The sequence below is a fragment of the Anneissia japonica genome, unplaced genomic scaffold, assembly GCF_011630105.1.
Source record: "Anneissia japonica isolate Jap-2015-1 unplaced genomic scaffold, ASM1163010v1 scaffold1483_len710385_cov172, whole genome shotgun sequence".
NCBI lineage: Eukaryota > Metazoa > Echinodermata > Crinoidea > Comatulida > Comatulidae > Anneissia > Anneissia japonica.
Window position 1 is genome coordinate 385,022 of NW_022732828.1, and position 27,801 is coordinate 412,822.

The 27,801-nt window shown below is 35.9% G+C and overlaps 2 protein-coding genes across 2 annotated transcripts in view; both read right to left on the reverse strand.

Annotated features, from left to right (window-relative positions):
- The window catches only part of LOC117115830 (dimethylaniline monooxygenase [N-oxide-forming] 5-like), a 12,365-nt gene extending 9,313 nt beyond the window's left edge, over positions 1-3,052 (reverse strand). Inside the window, exon 1 of the mRNA XM_033259784.1 lies at positions 2,966-3,052. The gene's annotated coding sequence lies outside the window, so the exon portion shown is untranslated. The remainder of the gene's footprint in view (positions 1-2,965) is intronic.
- Positions 3,053-10,640: 7,588 nt separating this feature from the next.
- On the reverse strand, positions 10,641-21,993 carry LOC117115828 (solute carrier family 45 member 3-like). Its single transcript, XM_033259777.1, has 4 exons — positions 21,611-21,993; positions 17,608-18,823; positions 13,622-13,887; positions 10,641-12,038 (listed from the first exon to the last, which is right to left on the reverse strand). The coding sequence occupies exons 2-4, from the start codon at positions 18,731-18,733 to the stop codon at positions 11,820-11,822; spliced, it is 1,611 nt and encodes a 536-aa protein (XP_033115668.1). The 5' UTR covers positions 18,734-18,823; positions 21,611-21,993; the 3' UTR covers positions 10,641-11,819.
- Between the last annotated feature and the right edge of the window lie 5,808 nt (positions 21,994-27,801).

Here is a 27,801-nt window from a genome sequence, read left to right on the forward strand (position 1 = left end):
GATATTAAGTAGATCCCTGATAAAAGATCATGAGAAATTTGTTGGCGTTTCATTTTGACTATAATGGTGATGTGATGATGATGAATGTTACTATATATAAAAGTGTCATTTCCGGCCATCTCGAGAGGTACTATTTCCTCAAATTGTCTTACCTCAGCCCCAGCCATGGTGGGGCTGAGGTGGTTGTGAAATTACGTTTCTGAAGTTGGCCTATGTAAAGTACATACTCAAAGACAATGTTTCTAAACTTTGTTTTCTGTGGTATATCACAGACACATTAATAAGATCTTAATGGTTGTGAAAAATCCCTGATAAAAGATCATGAGAATTTTTTTTGGCGCTTCATTTTGGCTAATGGTGATGTGATGATGATGAATTTTACTGAAAGATTTCTGGCCATATAGAGGTACTATTTCCTCAAATTTTCTCTCCTCAGCTCCAACCATGGTGGGGCTGAGATGGGTGTCGACTCACAAAATGCCCTCCTCCCCCACCTTTCAAAACAGATCTGTGCCCATAGACGTAGGGGGATACACATCTAGATGTGTATAAGAGACAGATGTAGGTGGACTTAAATGCGGGGTATCATTCCCCCCCCCAATATTTTTGACTATGTATGGGATAAAATGGAGCTTTACACACTTCAAAAGACTGTCACAGAAATAATTTGCACTGTCTTATGCGCTTACAAAGATGAAAATTAGCATAATGTATTAATGTTGATCACAAAATTATTTTATCTGGTACCAATCTAAACTCTTCTTTCCTTAGATGTTAGATGTGCTTGCCAAGAGAGCCACATTTCACACTGAAGGGTGTGTACTATCTACGACAGTAATATTATGTCAATTCCAAGAATGTTTAAGGTTATATCGGTTGATGAGGAATTTATTGATTAGGCCTACAATAGCAAATTGCATCAATTTATTTTGCAAAAACAAGGTTTCCAGCTTCAGGGGGGACACATCCGCTGTCCGCACAAGGGCACACATTGGCGCTAACACCAGGCGCGTAACAGGGGTCTTGGGTCAGAGTGGGTATTAATTTTCCCGGTTAGTAATTTACCATACCCACCCCACCCCACTCCCCATATAGAAAACAATACGACATAGGGCTTATCTTATTTATAATATATTCCACACACGTGTGTTTGAAACTAAATACATGTATATGCATTTTCATCATGGTTTTGTTTATTACAAACATATTCTTTCACCATCAATACACATTGAGGTCCTTCTTTTAGGTTAAAACGTTCTATCTTAAAATTTGTCTTTCTTGAGTTTGGGACTATTGTTTAAATAGCTTAAAAGGATAAACCTAAAAAAGCCCTAAAAAATGCGCGCGAAGCGGGAAAAATATTTTTGTGTTTTTAATTGTGCAATTTATAGAGAAAATTGGCCTACCGTAACAAGAAATGCGCGCAAAGAATTTGAGAATTTTAGGCACTTTCAGAGGATGCATTGTCAAGGGGTGGGGAAAGATTTTCCAAGGATGGATATTTTCACCTTGTCCCCCGGTGTTTTTAATTCTAATTTCGTTGGAATTGATCAAAACTCCCTAAAATGTGCAATTTTTAGAGGAAATTGGCCCATGTTAACAAGAAATGCGCGCGAAGCACGCGAAATTTGAGGTTTTTAGGCACTTTCAAGGGATGAAAAGGGCATTTATAAAGGGGTGGGGAAGATAAATATTTTCCCCTTGTCCCCCCAGTGGTTACGCCATCGGGCAGCATAGATCAAAGGAGTTATGACAGTTTTTGAAGTGGAGAAGGGGTTGCAGGGTGTTGTGAGTCTGGTCATTATGATATCTTCCTTTTTATTATTGTCTTTATTTTTCTCTTCTCTTTTTCTTTCCTTTTCTTTTCCTCTTCTTTCTCTTTTCCTCCCTCTCCCCTCTTTCTTTTCTCTTATTACCTAGCCCGGTACGACGGCTTGGTCAGCTCGGTAAAAACCGTCAGGAGAGGGGCAGTTTACCCCTCCCCCCACGCCTGTTACGACACTGGCTAACACGCCAATCATCCCCCCCAATGAAAAAGAATTTTCTACGCCACTGTCTGTGCCCTTCCCTGGGTATGACATTAAACTCCATCGAGTCGGCTCCTGATGTATGTCTTAGTGACTGCTGTTTGTTTTTAGAATGTGATCTGGTTTTTCATCTCCATTTTTCGTGATTATGACTATTCTGCATAAAGAATGTTTTGAGCAGAGGTGGATTCAAGCCCCCCCACCTCCCCACTTCATTTTTTAAGGGGAAAAAATGAAAAATATATTCAAATTCAACTGAGAGGGTGTAATTTTCGGCCGTCTAGAGATGCCCTAATCATAAATTTTCTTACCTCAGCCCCAACCATAGTGGGGCTGAGGTGAGTGGTTCCTCAGTCTGTGAATGTCCCTCCCTGGTTCACCTCTCTTTCGAATTCCTGGATCTGCCACTGTTGATTTATTATATAAATATTTTTGTGCTTATTTATAATTGCAATTTTCACTTTATCCTCTCAAATAGTCCTAAAAACGTTCAGAATGCGCTACTTCACAGGGGGATTCGCCCCTAGACCCTGCCGGGGTCCTACGTAATTCGCATAACGGCTCCCCCCTTTCAAAATCCTGGCTCGTCCCTGGATCATGCATAATTCTGCCCATTCCTAGCATTTTAGAAAAGAAAAATTATGAAAATATAACTGGTCTTTTCTTCATTTCCTTGGCAGCGTCAAACATGTATTAATGACGGTATAGGATGATTTTCACTTTACGGAATTGATTCGCGGCCGACGGTTGCGTGAATGGATGACCGGAAGTTAGGCCTGGCCTTGTGGCTCAATAATTGGCTTGGCTTTATAAGCACGCAAGTGCATATATCTCACCAGACAAATTCCGCCATGGGAGGGTGGGGTTTCGACCACTAATTGCTTTCTGCTGACTTGAAATTCTAAGATAAATTAAAGTAAATAACGCATAGGGCCTACCTGTTAAGTAATGATTACTACAAAGAAACTGAAACGGTCGCTGTGGCTATTTTGTAGTACAGTATTTAGTAGTGGAAAGTAAGTTCATCATACGTCAAGTCACCCGATTAAGAACGATAACGGTATATCTTGGAGTATGACAACTCGGTTAGCATCTTTTTCAAAACTATGGATATGCACAATCATGAATGATGAATTACACCTCATCCACGTACAAAATTAACTTTCTACCACCAGTGGTTGGGGAGATATGACGACCCTAGCAATGACCTTTGACCCTGACCTTTTGCCACATTTATTGTGTTAACTTACCAAGCCAAATATGATTCTTGGATCCTCATAAAGCAATTTCTGAAGTCAAATTCTCTGGACCTTAAAGTGAATACAAAACCTGGTCTGGCTACTAGGGTAACTGGAAAATTTGAAAAACTACGGTTACAAAATTAAAAAGTCCGACGAGATTTGGCAACCTTATGGATTAAAATTAAGATTACTAAAACTATTAATAAATTTGGAATAGGATAAAAGAACAATGGCGAAAATCGGACAAGTAGAAGTGAAGTTATGAAAAGAAATGTGCAAAAAAAATAGGGAAAATAACTGAAAATCGGACGTTTCGAGTTAAATTAAATGAGTTATCGTAATCCGATTTTCAGCTTTTCCCCCTATTTTTTCGCACATTTATTTTAGGATAAGTTTGATCGTCGATAATTCATTTAATCCAACTCGAAACGTCCGATTTTTAGCTATTTGTTACAAGGCATTTATCACATGCGGCTCATGTTGACAATAGAGTTCTTATATCTTGGCAATCAGTCTTCATAAGGAATTGCCTTTTGTGTAAAATTCCTTAAAATGTATATAAATAAATATATATAGGCCTATATATAGGCCCATATATATATATATAACTAAATGAAAAAAAAAATAATAACAAAATATTTTGTTTGTCACACATGCTGAAGAAGACCCGAGGAATGGTTGAAATATTCAGGTTTTGAATAAAATTTGTGTTCAAAGTCTACCAAGTCGTTGACATCTCATCGTCCTTTTCATTAAGTTCACCCCCAGTGGCTAGGCTAGATCAATTTGATGGTGAGCGGTACCATTATGTCCTTTCTTTGATGATTTATATATAATTTAATAACGGCTATCTTTATATTATATGCTACTATTTATTTCCAGCCGTACGCCCATTGTGTAATAGAGTGTACCTGACGGTTATTTAAATATGTTTAATATATGTGGTTAATGGTTGTGACGCTCGCCTTGACAGTGAGAGGTCGCAGTTTTGAATCCCGTAAGATGATTTTATTGCACAATGTATTTATTTATATAACAACATTCGTTGAGAGCTCTGCTACACGATAAAGTCTTTTATTTGAATACTGTATTTAACTTTCTTTGATGATATATAACGATAATCAATAAAAACTGAGACAATGCGTATTGCTCGTGAAAGACTCTGCCATATTTCGTCCTTCAGACGGAGATTTAAACAGTTAGTCTCGTTGGCATAAAGCAAATTAGAATAATTATATATTATTCAAATAGAGTGGAGATTCTTCCGGTGTGACCATGGTACATACTGCAGTGCGGCCGCCGTAGGCCTCCTAGGATCTAATAAAAATACCCCTGACCTTTATCAAGTACCATAGTCCTATATACATTTTTACATCGCTAACTTTTGAATATTTTTTGAATAATAAGGGAACCTGTGCTTATAGCATTTATACTTGATCTATGATTATTGCTTGAATTTAATACCGAGGATATTGAACCGTAGTATAAACTATTATCGCCTGACAGAATATAACCATAATCGCTACGACCTTAAAATCCCTTTATTTTCTCAAGAAATAGATTTTGATTTTTCTTTTGGATTAACTGACAAATTGTCGTCAATCTGCTCCTAAGATAGGCCTCCTTATATTCATATGTGGTACAAACATCTGTATCATTTATTTCTAATCGTATTTCTGGGGTCTTATCATAATAGTGAAAGATTAAATATGATATAGGCCTAATAATTTTGTTATTAATTGTATTAGCTTTACTTCAAAGAGTTACCGATGCTCGACGTGCGGAAGTGGTTCGCAACAAACCTGAGGAAACCAAATAGATTATGACGAAGCTGAGATCACGTACAAAATTCAAATGACGTTACTGGGGAATCCACAGAGAGTTCATCGTCAGACCATGGAGGAAAGCTTTCCTCCATGGTCAGACCAGCTACGTGTGTGTGACGATTGTTTTTGACAAGGACTATCTGTTATAGCGAAAGTGAATCCTTATCTTCCAAAGCGAGTCTTGTCTGCGGTGATGATGGTTACATTCATTAGTGGGTGTGTGCTTAGGTGCGTCTCTATGCTCGACCGCAGACATTGTGACGAACTTTAAAACATGAAGATTCACGTTCCTTTGCTTGCTGGAGGGATACGCACCTTAACACGCCGATCACTTACTTCGCTTGTCACATTTGATCAAACTAATTTTACAGAACTTAAATGACGTCATTATCTTCAACCTTTATCAATTAAGCAGGAACATTCCCTCACCATCGTTATCGATACAGGCCCGTAGCCAGTCATTTTAAGGGGAAGTTCTCTGGGCGTGGGATCCAGGGGCCTGCCTAAGTGCTACGGTGGGGTCGGGGGCGAAGCCCCCGAAGTCAGAGCAGTTTCTTGTGTTTAATGGGTCTATATAATGTTATAAAAGCAGTTATGTTTTGAAAAAGATCTATGTAATAAAAAGGTGGTAATATAATATAATTAGAAAATATTTTCTGAGAATTGGCATGTTTACGGTAAATCACATCGAAAAACATAAAAAAAACCCCTCATCGCCTAATCAATATAAATATACTCAACACGTTTATTATTATAAAACAAAAAAGGCTATTCTTCTTCTTCTTTTTCCTCCTCTTCCTCTTCCTATACTTCTTGTTCTACTACTTCTTTACTCTCATTTTGTACACTGAAAATAATAGTAGGCCTACTATTTTACTACATATATTCTACAAATCTACAAATATTGTCATTACTATTGACAGGGCCATCGTTAAATGAAGTCAGAGCCAAAAATATAGCATCATATTCAGTACGTCATCTAACATCATGGGAACCTAAACTTTAATTACAATTATTTGTAATATTTTAAGACTTTAACATAATACATACCGGTACTGATTAATAATAGCTGAGATTTGATGCACATTTCAGAATTAATAATCGTTTTTAGTATATCTTACTGAATATTTATTGTCTACCAAATGAAATATGAATTATATATGAATCTTTAAAAATACAATTTATAAAATATTAATCTTGTTTTTATATATATGCTATAAATGTTCAATTAATTCTATTTTCATTTAAAAAAAACGAAATTCAGCGCGTCTATTTTTATTCCAATCAATGGCGTTTGTAAACGTGCACTGACGTCATCGTCGAATCTCAGGAGACTCATAAGAGCTTATTCGCACGGTATACCGTGCGAATAACCACTTTCATATAATAATTAATAATAATATAGGCCTGGCCCTAGGCTGTCTCTTATACACATCATCCTGTACATGCACTTAAACTTTTACAACAAAAGCATAGGCCTAGCAGTACGTCCTACTGTACTTTGGCCTAGGCCTACACTAGTTTCTTGTCGTCGGGGTATAATTCTGTCTCTAAATGAACGAGGAGCGAACCAAGTTAGTCAACATCTAGGCTAAGCTAATTGATTTTGTAATCAATACGGTAACCCACCTTAAATGATTATATGTCGTTTTCTTCTTTCCAACAGCGGACGAAAAAAGTCAGTTATTCTACGTTATGATTCTTTATCACTAAAAATTAACAAACTCCGATTGACGCACTCCGTTCTGTTGTGTGTGTGTGTGTCTGCTGTTGAAAACAAACTTCCCAGCCTAATTTTGTGACTGGCTATGATGACTGAGATGGACCATGTTGATTTATTAATAATATTTTTGTCTGGGGTGGAAAAAAGGAGATTCAATTTCCCAAAAATGTTCCATCAGCACATAGTTTAGTTTGCGCTATGGACAGTGTGGCTATGGAATTTACTAATCAGGTGATTAAGTCGCAGAACTTTATCTGCATTGGTTGATTAAGTCGCAAAACTTTAGCTTCGTTTGGTGGCACCATTTACTCTAGGTAGACGGCGACCGGTTTCGTTACCGGTTGGCATTTCTTACAAACATTCAGCCAAAGGCCAGTGAAAGTTGAGACGGCAGCCGGGTTTTTATCGATGTTTGCCATCCTTATGTGAGCCATCGTAAAGTCATGGTTTGCTGGAGTTGCGTTCAATTTAAATCTCCGAACTTTTAAAGCTGAGATATTCTATGAATGTAGACTTGTATCAATTGCTACAATTTAAAACGGATGACCAAATAATGAATCAGATGCTAAATTTTGATTTTTAATGCTGGCTAGGGCCTAAGTTAAAAACGGACATTCTGTCCGAGTGGGACTCATTCAAAAATTCGAGGGGGTTCGCTAGAAAACAGGGGGTTCGTTAGAAAACGGGGGTTCGCCGAACCATAAACACCCCCCCCCCCCTGGCTACGGGCCTGCGATATCAGTCGCCGAACCATAAACCCCCCCCCCCCCCCTGGCTACGGGCCTGCGATATCAGCAAATGTTACCTCTTCCTTTAGAACTTAGTGTTGCAAAAGTAATCCCATCGGGTTAATAATATTTGGTTATTATTATACTAACTTCTAAGGTGGGCTGCTATTTTGAGACTGGGTCACAAATATATAGAGGTGACGGGGTTTCAAAAAGAAGTTTACGGTGCTCGGTAATTGAGATGGCCTATTCAATCAATCAACAACCATCAATCAATCAATCAATCAATCAATCAAAGTTGTCATGCGAGTCAGTGAACCAAACAAAATAATTGGTAGGCATAGCGTTTCCATCAAACTATTAATCAATATTTACTGCTTTGCACAAATAATATTAAATACAGACATAAACTACCATTTTATACAAAAGCAAGCTGAGGTTACAGAGTAAGATGTATTGTCCCATGCAAAATACGAAGAAATTCATAAATCTTTTTTGAAATTAACTTGCGCATTAGATAAACATTATCTGCTTGAATATAGAGTGTATTTAAAAAAATGTTTAAACCACAAGTTTACAGCAAAAGATGATAGAAGCACTTCAATAAAACTAATACTTATGGAATGTAAGTTTTTAAAGAGTTTTTCAAATCGGTTGCAGTGATAGGATAACATTAAAATTTATTAAATAGAGATGCTTCTTTAAAAAAAGAAATCCATAACCCAGAACTTTCTACTTATGCCTAAACCTAAACTTCAATCATATAGATCTTCCTTTACCTACCTTTCTCCTAAAATGTTAAACAGTATACCATCTCCAATCACCAATTCTGTTACATTTTCCGGCTTTAAATTCCATTTCAAACATTTCATTTTACATAGTGTCCCAAGGTTTCCTAATTCCATGACTGATTGCACATCATTTCCATATCATACCAGTAACCAGATTGTACTTGTATAAGCCTACACATTTGTCTTTGTTCTATTGTTTTGTTATATTATTTTTCGATGTTTGATGCTTGTATTCTGTGTTAAATAAATGGGCCTCTGTATATCAGTATTGCTGCAAGAGTCGCCCACTATAAATATGGTTCAAATAAAATTTAAAAAAATAAATAAATCCAAAGTGAAGGAAGCTCTCAACAGCCTTCTTCAACAATTGTATTGATGCTGAAGAACCAACTTCACCCAAGATGTTGTACATATTGCAAATCACGCATTTCACGCACGGACGCTTTAATGTTTCCAATTTTGGAACGTGAAAGTAGTTTTGGGATTAAGTCTAAAGATTGTTATGATAATGGGAATAGTAAAACCGCAGTAAACTAGATTCTGATGAGATTATGATAATAATAGTGGAATAATAATAATCAACGATAAAAAAGAACGACCTTAAGACTAACGTACGAGTTCACTAATTCAGTCTGGTTACACGCAATCAAGCACTCCAAACGCACTTTCTACCATACAACTTCCGCAGAGTTTCTGAACTTCTAAGACTTTTCGGAAAAAACAAACAAACATAAAAGCATGTTCCGGTATTCTAGGCCTATTAAAATCCTTGACACATGGAAGTCTGTTGTAGTCAATGGTTTCTAATCTTGTTTAATTCAGACACGGAAACCAAGGGGAAGTAGCCTATCTATCATAGCCGCCTCAAAGATTACTACCGAACCGGACATTTTTGAAATATAAAACTTGATGATTGTTTACGCGAAAAGCTACCAGCGATTTAATGCTTCCCCACTCTTTTCCATTAACGATTTTACCTATTTCTACCGCCTTATACGAGGTTACAAATTGTTATTTAGGCCTTTGGAAAGTGGTCTCGGAATTAGAGGGGTCTCGAATTGGAGGGGTGCCCTGTATTCGGGAATAGTGTAAATAATAATAATAATAATAAAATAATAATAATAATAATAATAATAATAAAATTGATTCCGCGCCTTTAATTGCCAATGGATACAAGGCGCTGGCGAACGTTATTTTTACCCCTGGTCATCGGATCCATAATCAAACCAGCACAAAGTGCAACCTCCTCCACTCCCTGGGGAGTATTCCTAGTCGTGCGTACAATTTAATGCCTAACAGACTAATACTTGGAATCATATCATCAGTGGCGTATCTAGGGGAGCGCACGCCTCCGCACCCCACAAAAAAAATTCACGGTCAAGTAGTTAAAAATCATCTAAAAACCATATTTTGCGAATTAGCGCCCCTCAAGCACATCATCCTACCAGGTAATCATTATCTGTGGCATATATCTAGATTTCTAGGGATGCGGGGAGGCACAAGCCACTCCAAAAAACAGTGGCGTAGGCCTATCTAAATTGTTTTGAATTGGTTGTTTATGTTTAAGTTTACACTGTAGTTTTGTGGGACCTTAATAGCAACAAAGTACAAGGGCCTGGGCTTGGCGAAAAAAGGCCATTATTTGCCTGTTTTCAAATTTAGTACATTAGATTTGGGTGGCAGTATTTTATTAATGTCCGGAAAGATTTTAATTTGCCTGAAATTCATAAACTTGGCCATACGGGTTGTTGAAAGCCCTGGAAACTCGACTGATATGGGAATAACGATATAACGGCATATACTGACTTGGTACGTGTGAGTGTGTGTAAAACTATAAAATCATTAAAAACCAAGACAAGATATAGAATTGAAGCAATAGAGAAGATATTTTTAATATTAAAAATTGGATTGCACAACGACAACATTATTGCCCAACACATAGAAAGCTTTTTGCCGTTGATGGCAGCATGTATAAAACTAGACATATCAGATACTTAATAAATTCACACAACTTTAAAAACCTTCTAGTAAAGTTTCCTACATATAAGGATGACCTGCAACCATACGAAATGCGGTAACTTAGATTGTTTTCAGCTGATCCCTCTTCATATCTATACCGTATTCGTAACTAGAAAAACGAACGGGTTTAGTTTGATCATGGTTAATCTTGGATTTGTTTAGATTAGTTACTTGGCTTATCTTGGATTTAGTTAGCTGTAGTTACTTGGCTAATCTCGGGTTTAGTTTGATCATGGTTAATCTTGGATTTATTTAGATTAGTTACTTGGCTTATCTTGGATTAAGTTAGATTAGTTACTTGGCTTATCTTGGATTTAGTTAGCTGTAGTTACTTGGCTAATCTCGGGTTTAGTTTGATCATGGTTAATCTTGGATTTGTTTAGATTAGTTACTTGGCTTATCTTGGATTTAGTTAGCTGTAGTTACTTGGCTAATCTCGGGTTTAGTTTGATCATGGTTAATCTTGGATTTCTTTAGATTAGTTACTTGGCTTATCTTGGATTTAGAGCTGTAGTTTCTTGGTTTAACCTTTGATTTAGTTTGCTCCAGCTACTGCACTACAGTAGGTTAGTCTTTGATTTATGTTAGTTAATTTGGTTACATTTCATATAATCAGGGTTGTAGCTTGTGAAAACTAAGGCTGGGTATAGACATTTCAAGGGTGGGTGGGTGATAACATTGGTCAACTCTAAATAATAAGAGTGGAATTTAAGGATGGAAAAGTGGCTTAATAAAGGGTGAGTGGAGGGCCATGAAATTAGCTTTAGACTGGGTGGAAGACTTTGAGGCTGGGTTGCTCCACCCACCATAACTACATCCCCGTATACTTTCTGACTGAGCATTGCTTTAGATGGGATTAGAACATTTTATAATCATTATTTGATTATACCATTAATGTAATATTATTACTATAATTATTATTAATATACTATATTATATATTTTTTTAGATATATGAATATATTGTTTCAACATATCAAGGAAGACCATTAAAAGTAAGGAAGTACGCTACAAAATTCTAGCTTATTATGTCATAAATTAGTATATAAAAACATACACAAGTATAAATTCATACAATCTTCTTCACAGAAGAAGCATCTAAACTGGATACAAGTCCATTAATATGAGTAGGGTTTTGTTGAAACTACAGTATAATTATAATGTTAATAAGAACAATATCAACAATAGAAAAAAAAAGCAAAAGTAATAATAAATAATATTAAAACTTATTAAAAAAATAATAGTAATAGTGGTAGTAATAATGATAAAAATTTAACAATAACATTAATAAAACAGTACCAATAACAATATAAACAATGTAAAAATATTTTTTGGTATCAAACACAAGTTTTGGCATCAAAATTACTACAAGTTAAAACTACAAATAAATATATAGATTGTCGATAAATACATAAAAACAAACAGCAAAAAATAAAAGTATTTTATAAATAAAATTTTAGAAACTTTATGAAAATTTAACTTTCGAAACGAAGAACAATCCAATGACACCGAAGATAGCAGAACAAGCAATGTAAGAGGTTGTTGTCCCTGTCAACTCCACGACGACTCCAAAGAGAAAAGAAGCGACAACCTCCGCCAGGAAATACGCCCCATCTAGCAAAGCAATATCTGTACCTTTACGATTTAAGAGTTTAGAATGGTTATCCATGTCTGGGTAGAAAACCTGAAAACAAAAACAAAAAAACAAAAACAAACATAGTAAGAAGAAAGAAGTGTTTATATTCATGTACCAATGCTAATGCTTAAAAGTATGAAAATGATGGAATTTTCCATATCATTTTGTAAAGTCATATTAAAACAGAAGCTGGTATTTTAGGAGGGAAAGTAGAGGAACCTGTTGTTCCAGAAAAAGTTGGCATGGGATTGAGCAAAAAATTATAGTTAAAATCGGCATCTGCATGGGTACGACTATAGTAACATGTACCCATACCAACTACTGTAGTACCCACTTTTGGACAGCTTCTGTCCAATTGGGTCATACCCATGTGTATACATACCTTTACTTTGGCATAATAATAAAACAAAATCTAATATTAAATACTTCTACTATAATACACTGTACAAGTGTCTACCAAAACGAAATCTAATTGTTGAAATACTTAAATTTTGCATGAATTGCACTAAACTCTAAGTGCTTATCTACAACTCTGACACTACTCACTATTTATGCAATAGCGCTACCTCATTCAAGTTTTGACTACGATCATGAATTTATAATTTTATTTAGTCGTGGTCCATGTCAGGTTTCCTACCTGTGAATCCTTCTACCACACTACGTAAGCAAGATCAATTTATTCGGTGAAAACACCAAGGATAGCCCACGAAAGTGCAGTCCTTCTCTTGGTGATTGGACAGTACACCGGGAGACAATCCCCTGCTCTTTTCCGAAGAGTGTACTGTGTTCTTTAACGTGCACGGGACCAATGGCTTAAACGTCTCATCTGAAAGATGGTGCGCTATTGTAACTTGTATTTCAGCCCTCTAGCTGAAACACAAGGAGAGGCAGCGATGGGAATTGAACCAAGGACCAAAGATCTCCACGGTTCAGCGCACACACAGTGGCTACCACCAGATTAGCCGACTGAGCTTAGCTGTGACTCGAGAAGAAGAATTAAAGTTTTGACAACGATCATGAATTTATAAATTTCATTACTGCTGTATGAAAATATTCTAATTAGTAAGTTTGTCTTTTAATAATATAGTTTAACATAGATGTTACTATGTGCATAATGTTTGAAACACAAATGTAGATCTTACACTAAACTTAGGGTACATGTTAGCCAAATATGGGTATGAGCTAGCCCAAATTATGGGTATGAGTCAACTAAAATTATGAGTACTGGTCAGTATGAGTTGGCATGTGTACGAATTACAGTAGCCTGTATTCTTAAAATCACCTGGCTAGCACCCCCACTCATACCCACAATCAAGCTTTATGTTATGAATAGTATTGTACAATACTCCTACTGTACATCCACTACAGTAGGCCTATCCATAGATTGCACAAGCTGCACCAATGAAAAGGTGTTTATTAGTATTAACAGCCACAAAGCAGTTAGTAGTAGGATTTAAAGGTTAATTCACAAAGAATAAAAAAAAAAAAAAAACGAAACGAAAAAACAAAATCGAATCAGTGGTAAAGAATCGAGGCACGCACTAGACGCGCATTAAAAACGTTCTAAAAATTTTGGTTTGGATCGGGTGTGTGAGTGCAGCTTAAGATTAAATATTAATCTCCTTTCATACCTCAGGTTGCTCGTGATACATGGTGAGGACTGTGTAGGGTAGTGTGGTGACGACAGCATTGCCAAATCCTGTTAATGATGCTAACATAACGACCACCGCAATTTTATCCAAGAATAGGATGGTAGTTGTTGCTAAGGTAAACACTCCCATACCGAACACATAAATTGCTTTTGTTCCATACATTTGAATAAGGCGTGCTAAGAAGGCAGAGAAAATCATGGAAGTCATACAGTTTAGTAGGAGACCCCAGCTGCCCATACGTATACCTGAAAAACACCAACAAACAATATCATCAATATTAGAAATTAAACTGGAAATTTATATTTTCCATTTGAATATTTTTGTAGAAGGTTAAAAAATCACAGACAATAATGTTAGAGAGAAGATTAGCTCAGTTGGCAAAACTGGTGGTAGGTAGGCTAACTGTGTGTGTGTGCTAAACTGTAAAGAACCTTTAATCTGATCTCTGGTTTGTTTCCATTGTTGCTTCATACAGGGGCGGATCCAAGGGGGGGGGGCCAAAAAAAAGGGAAAAAAAGAGAGAGAGAGAGAGGGAGAGAGAGAGAGAGAAGGGGAGGGGGGAGAGAAGAAAGAAAAAAGAGAAAAGATCATATCTAGGCCTATTTATTACTACAGTACTTCAGTTGGTGTTGGTTTTTGTTATTATGCTGGCGTGCATCAACAAGGCTCGTAATGAACATGTGGTCACTAAATGATAGAATAAAAGTACAATCTTTTGGTATAGTTACCGTACATCGGTATTTGCGAATTTTATTTATGAGTATATAATCAATTAATGCCAACATAATATCCAACATAATAATATATAATAATAATATATCGCACCTACAGTACTGTACAACAGTCATTAGAGTCATTCGGCAGAAAAGGTGTTTACGAATTATTGAATATATTTTTCACGACTCCATAACAATAGCAACACAATCTAATTCTTTAGATTAGAATGCTGTGTACGACTGTCTTAGTGTTACTTTTTGAAAGTTACCGAGCCGGTAACTAAATGACTGTAACACAATGACAAGTCAAAATTTGTATTGAAACAGTTCAGTTTATTTGCAATGAAGTATGTTATTGAATGAATTTCAAGGTTATGTACTTACAAGGATGTTATTTGAGTCTTATACAATAAAGTATTTTAACAATTTCCACTGAATAGCTTAATTATTATGCAAATGATCAATTTCTTATTTGGCATATTCTCAGACTAAGGGCCTGTTACTATTAGGTATGGTTTTGGTGTTGTGAAATAAATAGACTACTTTGCAATTTTGTGATTTTAATTCATCACTGATCATTTGTGATTAGATACTTTCCTGCCAAATGTCTATAGCATTGTTTGCACTGGCTAACCAGCAGCTTGGCTACTTTTATTGCTGAACGAAGTGTGCCCAGATGCATGAAGATTGACCACTATTTTTACCGATCTAGAAAATTCAGTATGGATAGTATTAGTATAGTATCTCTGAGCACATGCTAATACCACACACATTGTAAAGCTTTTGAATTTCCCTGTTAGTCTGTTAATCCGATGCGAATATGGTTAAATGCGTATTATGGATGTGTTAAAAGGGGTTAAAACATAGGTTTTCGAGGAACATAAATTTCTAATATTTATTTAGTAAGGACATTAAAAATTGTTATAATTTCATGAGGGATACCTCTTCAACATATCAAGAAATTTTTGTTGCGATATTGCTGATGTCAGAGATTTCTTTTTGGCGGGGGTTGGGGGAGGTAAAAGAGAGGCGGCAGGCTGTTAAAAATACTTTTTGGCTCATTTGGATGGTTGTATTTCAGCCAAATAAGTTTGGTTAAGTTTATAACTGTATATGAGGTGAGAAATAATGGTGGGCTATGATTCCTTAAAATATGGAGATTTAAAAAGGTTCAACTCTTCCTGTTATAGCCTCTTGAACAATTATGGTCCAGACAACGTTTTGTCCAATTTTCAGACATTTGCTATTTCTAATCATTACATGCTACGTTTCTGATTGTAGGTTTGGAATCAGCATTGAAAGTATGTCCTACCATGGTCCTACAACACAAACTTTCAGAGTTATGGTTGTACTTCTGAAGATATTAGCATGTAAAAATCAATTTTCATTTCGGTGGCGCATTATCTGAGCCACGCCTGCCCCTTAACTTCAAACTGCCGCTGCAGAAAAATGAACAACAATTGGATTCTCAAAATTTTAAGTTTTTTTTTTTCTCATGAATATGAATATGTCAGAGTGCAAAAAGTGGAGAAAAAAAATGATGTCCCATGGTGTAATGTATTTGTTAAAATTGGCGTGGAATAACCCTATCATTTTTTAATCAATTTTAATAAATTAATTTTTATTAAACATTCATATTTAGTTTGATATCCTATTGTTTTGATATTAATTAACCAATTACTTTAAAAATATGTCTTTAAATCATAATAAAACATCTAATCATGTATATTGCAGTTGCCTAAACTTTTTGTCATTTTAGTTACCGTCATTTAGTTACCGGAGTCTTGTTAATAAAAATCACCATATATTTATGATAAATAATTTTTTTTTTTAAATAAAAGGTATTACATTCATTGCTATACCCTAAAGGATTGCTCTTGATACTGTATAAAAAAAATTAGGCCTCTAAATTCACAGATTTTTAATTAAATGTACAATAGGTATAAAACCCATGTCAGATTACGTCATTTAGTTACCACTCATATATTAATATAATTTTTTTAATAACGGAAAGTGATTTTCAAAAAAAAAAAATCATTATGTATATACAGTAGAGGAAGCTATTTGTTATGAAAAAATGTATTTTTTTTAGTTTAGTACCTTGTGGTACATGTGGTTGAAAATACAAATCTGTGTCAGAATGTCATTTAGTTACCGTGGAATTGCCCATATACTTTACTTTTTGGTTATTGCATTGGAAATATGCAAGCAAAAATGGTGTGCCACTTCAAAAATGTTGTGATACAGTTATCATACATCAAAAGCAGGCCTACTGTATTAAAGATAAATGAACAAAGAATTCTGAAGTGTATAAATTTGGCAGTAAAACCAAAAACAGTTTGACAGCCTTTGAGGAACTGTTCTTATTGAATGTTTTCAGCGTTTCCTATCTCTTCTAGATAACCCTTGAAAATTAGAAAATAATGGGCTGTTTTAAAATGTTGTTACAATACTGCAAGTGTATGAGACCCTGAATGTGTATCAATAATCACGTTATTTCAAGTGGCAATGTTGAGATGTTCCCCATACACTGTCACTGTCCAAGAATTACTGTATGACAAAATGAAATGTAATCCACAAACCAATTAATTGATCACCTGGCCATAGAAGAAGACAATTTGCATACATACATCACAGTACAATGAAAATGTTTTGTGATTATGCTTTCTGATGCACGAATCTTTGGGCTGATCGACAGAAGTTTTATCAAGCATGTGGCTGCATAATTCATCCGTATCAAACAAGCACTAAACACAGAGTACAGTTAATGTCCTTTTACGGCTATGTTGATACAGCACACTGATATTATGAATTATGTTTTTCCATGTCTTGTGTCTTGTGTAATGAGACAGATGCGATGCAAGTAGGGTGATAATTTGGGATTGAATTTTGAATGGAATTATATTATTAGGTATATAAAGAATAATTGTTATTATTTAATAATTAATAGATATTGAAATAATATATTATTGATTAAATAACTAAAAAATTATCAATAACCTTGATAAGTATCGCACCAAGATAATATGAATTTTAGGTTTATAGAAGGGGATAATTTTGAATTGTTTTTAATGGAGTCTTATTAATATTATTTAAGGTATTTAAAGAATAATAATTATTATTTAATAACTATTAGATATTGAAATAATTTATTATTGACTAAATAACTAATATTATTGACTACGGTAAAAAAATCAATAATATTTTACAGTATAAATTTTATGCTAAACATAATACACAATAGCTCACCTTCTTCATATAAATTCCTGTCAACCATGTCTTGAGTACCTTCGGGCTTTCCGTGGTAGAGTGCCTCTCCCATGAAATCGGTGAAGTACAGACGGAATCCCACGATCCCAATGGATGTGAAAAGATCTGCGCACCACAGCGTTTGGAAGTTTTCCGGCATTGAAAGCATTGCATTATACGTGTCTGCAATGGCAGTTTTAGTACAAACTTGACAAAACCTTTTGATGCCTATTAACACTATTACCATAGGTGAAAGCAACAATTTAAAAAATGTGCAAAAACCATTTTGTAATAAATTAACATTTTTTGATGAAATAAAGGTTTCTGTATCATCAGATTTAGTGGGCAAAGAGTTTTGATCATTTATATCGTTTTGAGGTTTATCTTTGATAGGTAGAAGTGGGTTTTTATTTGCATCGTTTGTTACGTCCTCATCTGTGTAAATGTCTTTGGCTTCTAAAGGCGGATCAATTGCTAAACAGATGGACGTCACAAGCGAAGCAAAAAATATAATTATGAGTAGAGAAAAAACAGTAAGTTCTTGATCACCCATGTAGCGACCAAAAGCATTGTCCATCCAGTTCACGGATGTGATAAGGTAACCTAGACAGCCTCCTAGACTCATCATCAAAGAAAACATAGCAAAGCTACGGTTATACTGCACGGCGGACTTACAAGGATCCGACAGAAGAGATTCAAACGGAGTATAACAAGCCTGAGAACTAAAGTCCAGCAAAATCACAGATAATGCCAGCGTGAATAACTCTGCCGAATGCGCAGATACTGGAAAGATGTACGCTATTCCTCGTCCTACTTTGCTTCCGTTTGGAATGAGTACCAGGGACAAAAGAGTGGCTATGCAGAGAAACAGAATGAACGGTTTCCGTCGTCCCAATCTTGAAGTGCACCGGTCGCTCATTGTACCCATCAGCGGAACACAAAATAGAGCAATTAGTGGTCCTATAGCCATGACTAAACTCATAAGGCTCTCCGAGAAACCAGACTCAAGCAGCATTGGTGGGAGGTAGCTAAAAGCTGCGGATGTACACAACTCCAGGCCACACGTTAGCGAGTTCAGAAATATTAGGTAGCAAAAACCAAACCTTCCAGTATGTTCAACTGCCATTTTGCTTTTGCCTCAATTCAAACTAGATGGTAGGCATCTTCATTGTCTTCCATATTAGCACAACTGATCACATGTAATTTGAACAGTTACCTGGAAAATAATAAAAGTTTACAGTACATTAAATTTAAATAAATGTACCATACTGCGCCAATAAGCACATGTGCTTACAAAATTGTTAATGCTTTTTTTAGGTGCATTTTATTCAAATGAGGTGCTTTTTCAAACTGGACATTTCATTGAAACTATTGGCCATGGACCTTTCTACTACTGTAAGCCCCGCTCCTTATATTATTGCAAAGGTCCCACAAAATGGCAGTGTAAAAACATGCGCAAACATGTGTAGTTGTGGGACAGCATACGTATTTTTTAGGACGTGCACATTCCCGACCATCTTCTAATAGTTGTTATTAAGTTTGATTGACACATCCGGAAAGGTTGTTTATCATTGCAAACATTTACAGTTAGGACAAAATTACAGTAGATAATCCAAACAAGGAAACTAAAATTATTAATTATTGTTTATTTTTTGATAATTATTATATTATTATTTTCAATATTATTATTGATACAATTATATTATTTTATCAATATTATTTTCATATTATTATTGATACAACAGTGTGATTAATTCTTGTTAAAATTAATAGAAACTCACTTTTATTTTTTATTTATTTTATTCACATTGCATGTTTTTGAAAATGTTTATAAATTTTCATCATTCAACATTCCTACCTATCTAAAATTATCTTTTATTTGAAAATTAAAAACAAATTATTGGATAATATTAATTCATAAGCCCCTACCGTATTTTATTCGTATTTAACAACCATTGAACAATAATGTACTCCTTTTCATATTCACTAACTATTCATGATTGTATTTCAATTCATACTTTATTGTATTGCTGTGCTTCCAACGACTATTGTATCTTTTTTTGTAATTTGTATTCATAATCACTAAGTAGACCTTACTATTATGTATTGCAATTGTGGTGGTTGTATTGTTGCATTTCGTATTGAATGATCGTTACTGCATGCTTTCTGCATTCAGCATCATCATATTTCCTAATATCATTTTGTACTGATTAACTGCATGTTTGAACTTTATTATAGTTAATCCAAAGTACTATATAGTAATAATTATGTTCAACAAATTAATTGTAGGCCTATTGTACAGTAATCCAATGTACATTTCATCCCATATGTTGCGCTGGCAGCGGCCACCACCTGTGGTGTTGTTATTGTACAATGTTGCTGATGCAACCCCTTGCTTGGTTTCAGCAAACATATAAAAGTTACATTAAACTGTTATTATTTTCATCATACAGTAGGCCATCTTGTATAAACAATTGTATATTTTACAATGTTTTTCCAATAGCCCTGAGGAGGGGAGGACCGACTGGATTTGCCCCAGCTTAAATTCGCCCATGTAAATAGCCAGTGGTAGAGAAATAAAATGGAATGTAAGGTTTCTGCAAATATTTGATCTTCATATAGTACAAGTTAAAAGTAAATTTACATCCCTGTCAGTGACAAAAAGAACTTGTGTTTGTGAAAGGAGGTTCTATATTAATAGACAGTCTATCTTCCTTAGTTTGTGTTCATGCAAAATTGACAGGGAGGGAGCCTTTTTTAGAGTGGAAAATTTGTACGTTTTGCTGTTTAACTTTTAATATTTTCCGACAATCAGCATTATATTATATACATAATTATTATTGGTATATTGGGTTTGATACTAGCTATCACCTACAGTAATATCTTGTTTGGAAACAAGATTTTATCCTTAAACAAATAAAATCTGAATCTATCCTACTATTATCACTACATAAGTATTTTAAAACTAGATAGAAGTAGGTTACATGACAATTGCTAATATCAGTTTGGCCATTTAGCAAGATACAATCGGCCTAAAGCTCTCAAAATATGATTTTCAACTTGGCTAAATAGACAGTGTAAGGGTGATAGGTAGACTACCGTAAATGCTCGAATAAGCACTGCTCTCAAATTAGTGCCGCACGTAACCTGATTTTTGTAGCTAAGCACTGCTCTCAATGAATAAGCAGCGCTTAATTGAGAGTAGGTCATTACACTGTGTGTAATGACACATTTTGAGAAACAGGGTTTTTTAAATACAATGTATACAGTGTTAAAATTAATAAATAACACAAATAAGACACAAGCATTTCTTTGTAAATTTTTATTTACGATGACGTAGGACCTATAACAGGCCTACTGAACTACGGGAATACGCAAGATACAGTAGGTATGGAAATGGGCATAGAAAGCGCCACACCAATATTAAGTGTCTCAAATATTCTCTCAAATATAAGAGCCGCACTGAAGCCTCCAAAAATGTTATTATTTAGCGCTGAGGCGCTTATTCGAGCAATTACATAAGCCCTAGTTTTGAGCTAAATTCTCAAAAAAAAAAAGTTAAACTTGTCCAAAGTCTTGTGTTGTGCAAATGTGCTCTGTTGGACATTGCTCTACAAATTAATTGTTCAATTAAAATGTTAAGAAAACTTTAAAGATATTGAATATAGTTGGAATATGGTTGGAATAGGTTGTTGAAAATGCCTATGACTCTTCAGACCACTTCGGGCAAGGCCTAGTCCTAACTTAGAAAGTACTAGGGCCTAGGCCTAGATACATTAAGACTAGAGTAATCAGAGAGGAGGGACAGGCCTACATACTACTGCTGTCAGTGTAAGTCTATACCTAAGCCTAAGACATGTGCACAAAGTTAGGCCTACTACAGTACTACTTACTGTAGCTAGCACCTAGGCCTAGCCTAGCCTAATATGCCAATGGATGGAGTAGCAAGAAGGGGAAGATATGAAGTAGGAATTTCATAAAAATAATAAATGAAGAGACTGACCCAAACAAATTAGCTCAGTTTGTTTTTAGATAAATCCATCGCGCATCCTATGCTTCGGCCGTCACTTCCCTGCTACGACGAGACCGGCTTTTCTTCCACGATATGATTTGGCTTCTTCTCCCTCTGTTTCATTCGACTTAACACAGCTAGCCTAGGCCTAGCTATATCAGTATATTGACGTGGTTGGATAAATATAAAATTTTCAACATCAGCATTACAATAAACCAAATACAAGACACGTAGACCTCAGCGATTATTATCATCAAAGTAAAACTATCGATGTTTTGAATCCTCCTTATAATCCACGTTTTTGACACATCACGTCTTGTTTTGTTGGATGTTACGCATCACTTCATCGATGATGGGGAGTGACGTGGACAAGTTAAAAGTACAAAGCAAACAAATACAAAATAATAGCCCAGAATAGCCTACCACCAAGACTAAACGCTTCACAATAAAGTACCAGCTGTATCAAGAATGTTAATTGCGTTAATACAATGGAGTTATTTTAAATAATCAATTAAAATCAATAGGTAATATGCTATCTAGGCCTATATTAGGCAATAAAGTAGAGCTCCGCGTAGTACACTATAGGAAAATTATTATACGAAGGTTAGATTTAATGCTTGAACAAATTTCCGGAGGGCCTGCAAGGCCCGAAGGAAATTTTTGAATGCATTAATTCTAACCTAAGTATAATAATTTTCCATTTAGTGTACGATGCATGCTCTACTAATTGCTTTATAAGTCAATCGCCGTCTTTTAATTTTAGTTTTTTATAGCCAACTGTTGTAGCAGTCACCGGTTGCTATAGTAATATGATCAGTATACGCAGGGTGGATCCAGGATTTGAAAGAGGGGGTTTCAAAACATTTCCAAAAATACCCAAAATAAAAGGGGGTGGGGTCCTCCCCATGGAAAATTTCCCCCTTGTATCCGCCACTGTATCACTAACGCTCAGGTGACCTGGTTTTTAAATACATACCGTATACACTCGCGTATAATAGGACCTGGCTTAAAGTAGCAAATTACGATCGAAAAAAGGGGGTCGTCTTATACGCACGACATTCATATTTTAGATTTTTATAATCATGTTCGTCTTATTATAAGAAAGTATAATACATACTCCAAGTATTGAAATACACGCCATCGTGTTGAGATTCAACAGTCATTTCGACATTAATTATGTCATCATCAGGGATGAAAAAAAAAATATCCATATTAGCAAGGCTATATGCACTAGTACCAAAAGTGTTTAACCAATCAAAACATTACCTCTAGTAAGTGACATATCAGTGATTTAAACAAAAGATCCAAGCATTCTTACTCTACTGATCAAAGCTACCTACAAAAACAATGAAAGGTCCTTTGAATCTCTAAACCCATTGTTAAGAGTGTAGTCTACTTATAGCAAACGCTTCTTTAAACAATAGGATAGACCAGTTTCGGGAGCTGTCAATAATGTTAGTACTAGAAAATATTTAACCTAATTTATTACTTACATTACAGACGACATTATCATTTTCAAGTATACCCTGTAATCCTAAATCATATTGGAATGCCTCACAGTTTTTAACATGATCAAATATAACACTATCAGATCGTGAAGAATGTTCTTTAAGTCCAGTTATTAAGCACCTATCTGTCTTACCAATATAATCACTATTACAGCCTGGACATTTAAAATGATAGACAACAGAACTTCTGTTGTATACTCCTTAGGGGTTGTAGATATAAAATGAGAGACACTTTTATATACTGCCATAAAGTTATGAATTTTACCTCTTTAATTAAGTGTTTCTTTACCTTATTTAAAAATCTACGGTACGTAAAATGGATTCACCTGGTTTTCCTAGATAAGGCAATCTAACCCAAATCTTAATCAAGCTATCATCAGTAGGCCCATGTATACATTTAGGTTCATTTAATTTCTTAAGTACATTATTAACAACTTTTAAAGGGTACCGGCCATTCCAAGACATGTCCTATGTGCGGATCTCGTCCGTACCACGCGAACTTACTACTGTAGTGAAGCAACGAAATGTTGTATGAATGAAAGCAATTTTAAATACGGGAAAATACGATTTTGATGTTGGAGATTTAAAAACTCATAAATGTTATTATTTGGAAGACTACCCTTGCATTTGGCTACATTTATCCAGCTAGATGCAGTATCAGGAACACAAAAAATTAAGAATTCCGCCCATGAAACAGGGAGTCGTCTTATACGGCAGACATACAAATATCAACCAAAAATCTTCTAAAACTCAGGGGTCGTCTTATACACGGGTCACCTTATAGGACATACGCGAGTATATACAATAGAATAATAGTATATATAATAGAACAGTCATCTCGACCTACTTGCAGTGAAGTGAATCTAAAATGTATTCATGAAGTTATGATGAACTGTAGTGTTTAAACTCGTACACAATAATAGTTGAACCAACTTTAAAATACCACAAATACAGATGTGCGTGACGATATCTTATTGCTTTAGAAATGTGATTTCAAAAAAGGTATATTAGTGCATCACGCACTTAGTATTCAAACATATTCACGACAGTTTGGGCAAAATGCATATAGGCCCCCTAATTGATTCTCCTGACGTAAATCCAGGTATTGTCTATTCCATCACGATAATAACAATTACCATTCAATAATACAACAGTCATCGACCTACTTGCAGTGAAAATATATCCGTGAAGTTATAATGATCTGAAGTGTTTAAAAACGTACACAAATAGTTGAACCAGCTTTAAAATACCACAAACAAATGTGCGTGACGATATTGTATTGCTTTAGAAATGTGATTTGGTAATGGTAATGGTAATGTTCAAAATAAGTGTCAAGGAAAGTTAAGTATGATTGTTGGAAAAAATGGTCAACATTTTATTTTGATTTCTCACCTGACCTTCGCATGGCCGAAGTGGGCGAATGTCTGGATCCGCATCTAGTTAGCATGAATTTTGTAAGCCACTGGACCCAGTAGTTAGTTTGTTACGTTTCTTCATAGAGGGGGGTTAGTCCGAACCCCTGAACCCCCCACCCCCCGGATCCGCCACTGATACGTGTGCGTATACATTTAGCTGTGCGTATGCTGATTTTTGCTCCTGCAGTATGCGTTTAATTAACTACACATCAGCAGTAGGCCTACATGTACAGTACGGATATGATGAATAATTGTGTTAGAAAGAACTTGTTTGTTAAGTATGATTGTTGGAAAAAATGGTCAACATTTTATTTTGATTTCTCACCTGACCTTCGCATGGCCGAAGTGGGCGAATGTCTGGATCCGCATCTAGTTAGCATGAATTTTGTAAGCCACTGGACCCAGTAGTATTTTGTTACGTTTCTTCATAGAGGGGGGTTAGTCCGAACCCCTGAACCCCCCCCCGGATCCGCCACTGATACGTGTGCGTATACATTTAGCTGTGCGTATGCTGATTTTTGCTCCTGCAGTATGCGTTTAATTAACTACACATCAGCAGTACATGTACAGTACGGATATGATGAATAATTGTGTTAGAAAGAACTTATTTGTAATTTTGATAGACTTTTGTCAAAGAAATAAACATTTCAGCATTCGAGAGAGAATACAGTCACTGACGTCTTTTTGGTCGGTGCATGCCGACAGGTAAATTCGTGCGATGATTTCATAACTAGGCTAGGCTACGGCCTAGTAGTAGTAGGAGAAGGCCCGGGCGGCCTCCTGGCCGTAGGCCTACATCTAAATCTGTTCCTTGAGTCTTTAAAATAGGTCTAGAATATTTCTATTAAACGTTCAGTTTGTTGTGTTTGAGGGTCTATTGATTCAATGAATTCCTTAATTGTTCATACTTAATATTGAATTTGAAGTAAATTTCTTCGGGTTCTAAATAAGCTTGTTTTACGAAAGTAATGTTCAATTACAATTAAATTTTTATCACGGTGCGCGATGTATTCGCGGTGACGAAAAAAAAATGAAGATTTTTTTTGCACACGAACCAAAAAAAAAAATCAAGCCAAACGTCCAATAGAAAAATTAGTGGACGCTTTCTAATCACCAAAGCCCTGTATATGATTTTAGAGGTCCCATATCCGATTTCATTCATAGACATTGCATTGTATTGCATCAACAAGTGCAATAAAATGTATTTATTATTCAATGAATAATAGGACATTTTAAAATTAAGTACGACTTGACGTAAACGACACAGTAAACAGAACAACTAAAACGCATTGAAACGGCTCAGCGGCACGATTCTCTTTTTGTTCCGTCAATTATTCCGTTTCAGCCTTTGTACGTCCCTCTCAGCTCAGTCCTCGGAAATTCCATAATCTATACACCTTTGAGTGTAAAAGCTGTTTAGTGCAGCGGGAACGGTTTTTTTTTTTTTTTTTTTTTTTTTTTTTTTCTTTTTTTTTTTTACATTGATGGCGTTACCTGTGGTGGACTAGCGTCTCCATCCAGGGCCCGGAAGAGGTCACACTCCTATCCGCTTCACGTTAGAGAAATCTATGGAGGTAAGAAGCCATGAGCTGGCTCGGCAAGGATCTACTATGTTAGAGTTTTTCAGACCAGTATGTTGCGAGTCCCAGCCGGGAGTATATAGGGGCGCGCGGGGGTGAGCGCACGCCCCCTAAAAACTCCCTACCCTAGAAAACTCGGCTAAAAAAAACTCGCCCCTAAACCCCCGCCCCCAATTTAAAAATCGTCGAAGCAAAAAAATAATTACCCTCAAGTAGATTATAACAATCCCCTCATCACCTTATTTTGCGAACTAAGTGCCTTCTCACTTAATCATCAAGCTCCCCCACCCCCTGCTTGATCTTCACTCCCCAGTCAGCCCCACACCACCACCCCCACCTCCTATATTTCAAGACTCCTAGGTACAGGTACGTCACTGAATTCCAGACGTTTATTGAGTGCATGGTTTTGCATTATTTGTTCCGTGAGCTTTAACATAAGCCTAATTATAATATATAGGCCCTAGATACCAATTGTACAATCTACAAATACAGAGAGATTTAAAAGTTTACAAAAAATTTCATAAAATTTATTGACAATAATTTATATACGCAAATTCCTTCTTTTTCGTTTAAATTATTTAAAATAATGTGATAACTATCTGTTCTATAAATCTTTAACTAATAGGCCTAATTATTTATTTAATTGATATTTCTGATTATTTTATTAGGTACGATAATATCCAGCCTGTTTTAAACTTAATTTATCAAGAGGCCTGCAAATCGGGTTTATGCGCTCAAGCTGCCCAATCATATCAAGGCAGTCGATGATAGCTTCATCATTTGGCCTTTCGTCTGGTTCGAACCTCTGGCAGCATTCGCTAATCTTTAACATATCGTCGTTGCCAATCACTTCTCCCAGCTGACGGATGACGTAGCCCAACGAGTACATGTCAGTTTCCACAGAGTCGTATGCGGCATAGGTGATACGTTCAGGTGCGGTTTCTAAATTTTCAGAGATGAAGCGATCTCTGTCTGCAATAGAATTGAAGGTCTGCATGTATATGTCCCCTCTTCTTGGAGCTTTGATGCCGCTGACTAATCCGAAATCAGAAAGTTTTGCGGTGAATTTGTTGCCGTCATTGAAAATTAGTATATTCCTTGCAGCTATGTCGTTGTGCAGCAAACCGCAATCGTGCATTTCTTTCATGGCTTTTGCGACTACTAATGCGATATCAATGCATTCTACTGCAGTTAGGATTGGGCTGCCGGTCTCTAGGACCTCTAGCAATGTAGTACTTGTGTAGTTGACAACGTTGCCAATATATTCAAGAACCATTTTGCACTTGTTTCCTTCTCGAAACACACCGTATACATTCGGGAATGCATGGAATTTGGCCAAATAGCCCATTACACGGGCTTCTAGACATAACCTGAACCAGACTTCTTCTGGATCATCAAACCTATTTAAATAGGCGGTTTTCACAGCCACCAGTTGGTTTGTTGCAGTAAGTTCCATCAGGTCCACGTGTCCATAACTTCCGCTTCCTAGTTCGGTCGAAGATGGTACATTCGTAGACGAGACACTTTTTGCATCAAGATGTTTAATTGGCGGCAGAATCTGGTGCAGATGACGTGATGCTCTATCAAGATATGCGACTGATGGACACACATGTCCAGGTAAAACTGATGGTACATTTGTAGACGAGACACTTTTTGCATCTAGATGTTTAATTGGCGGC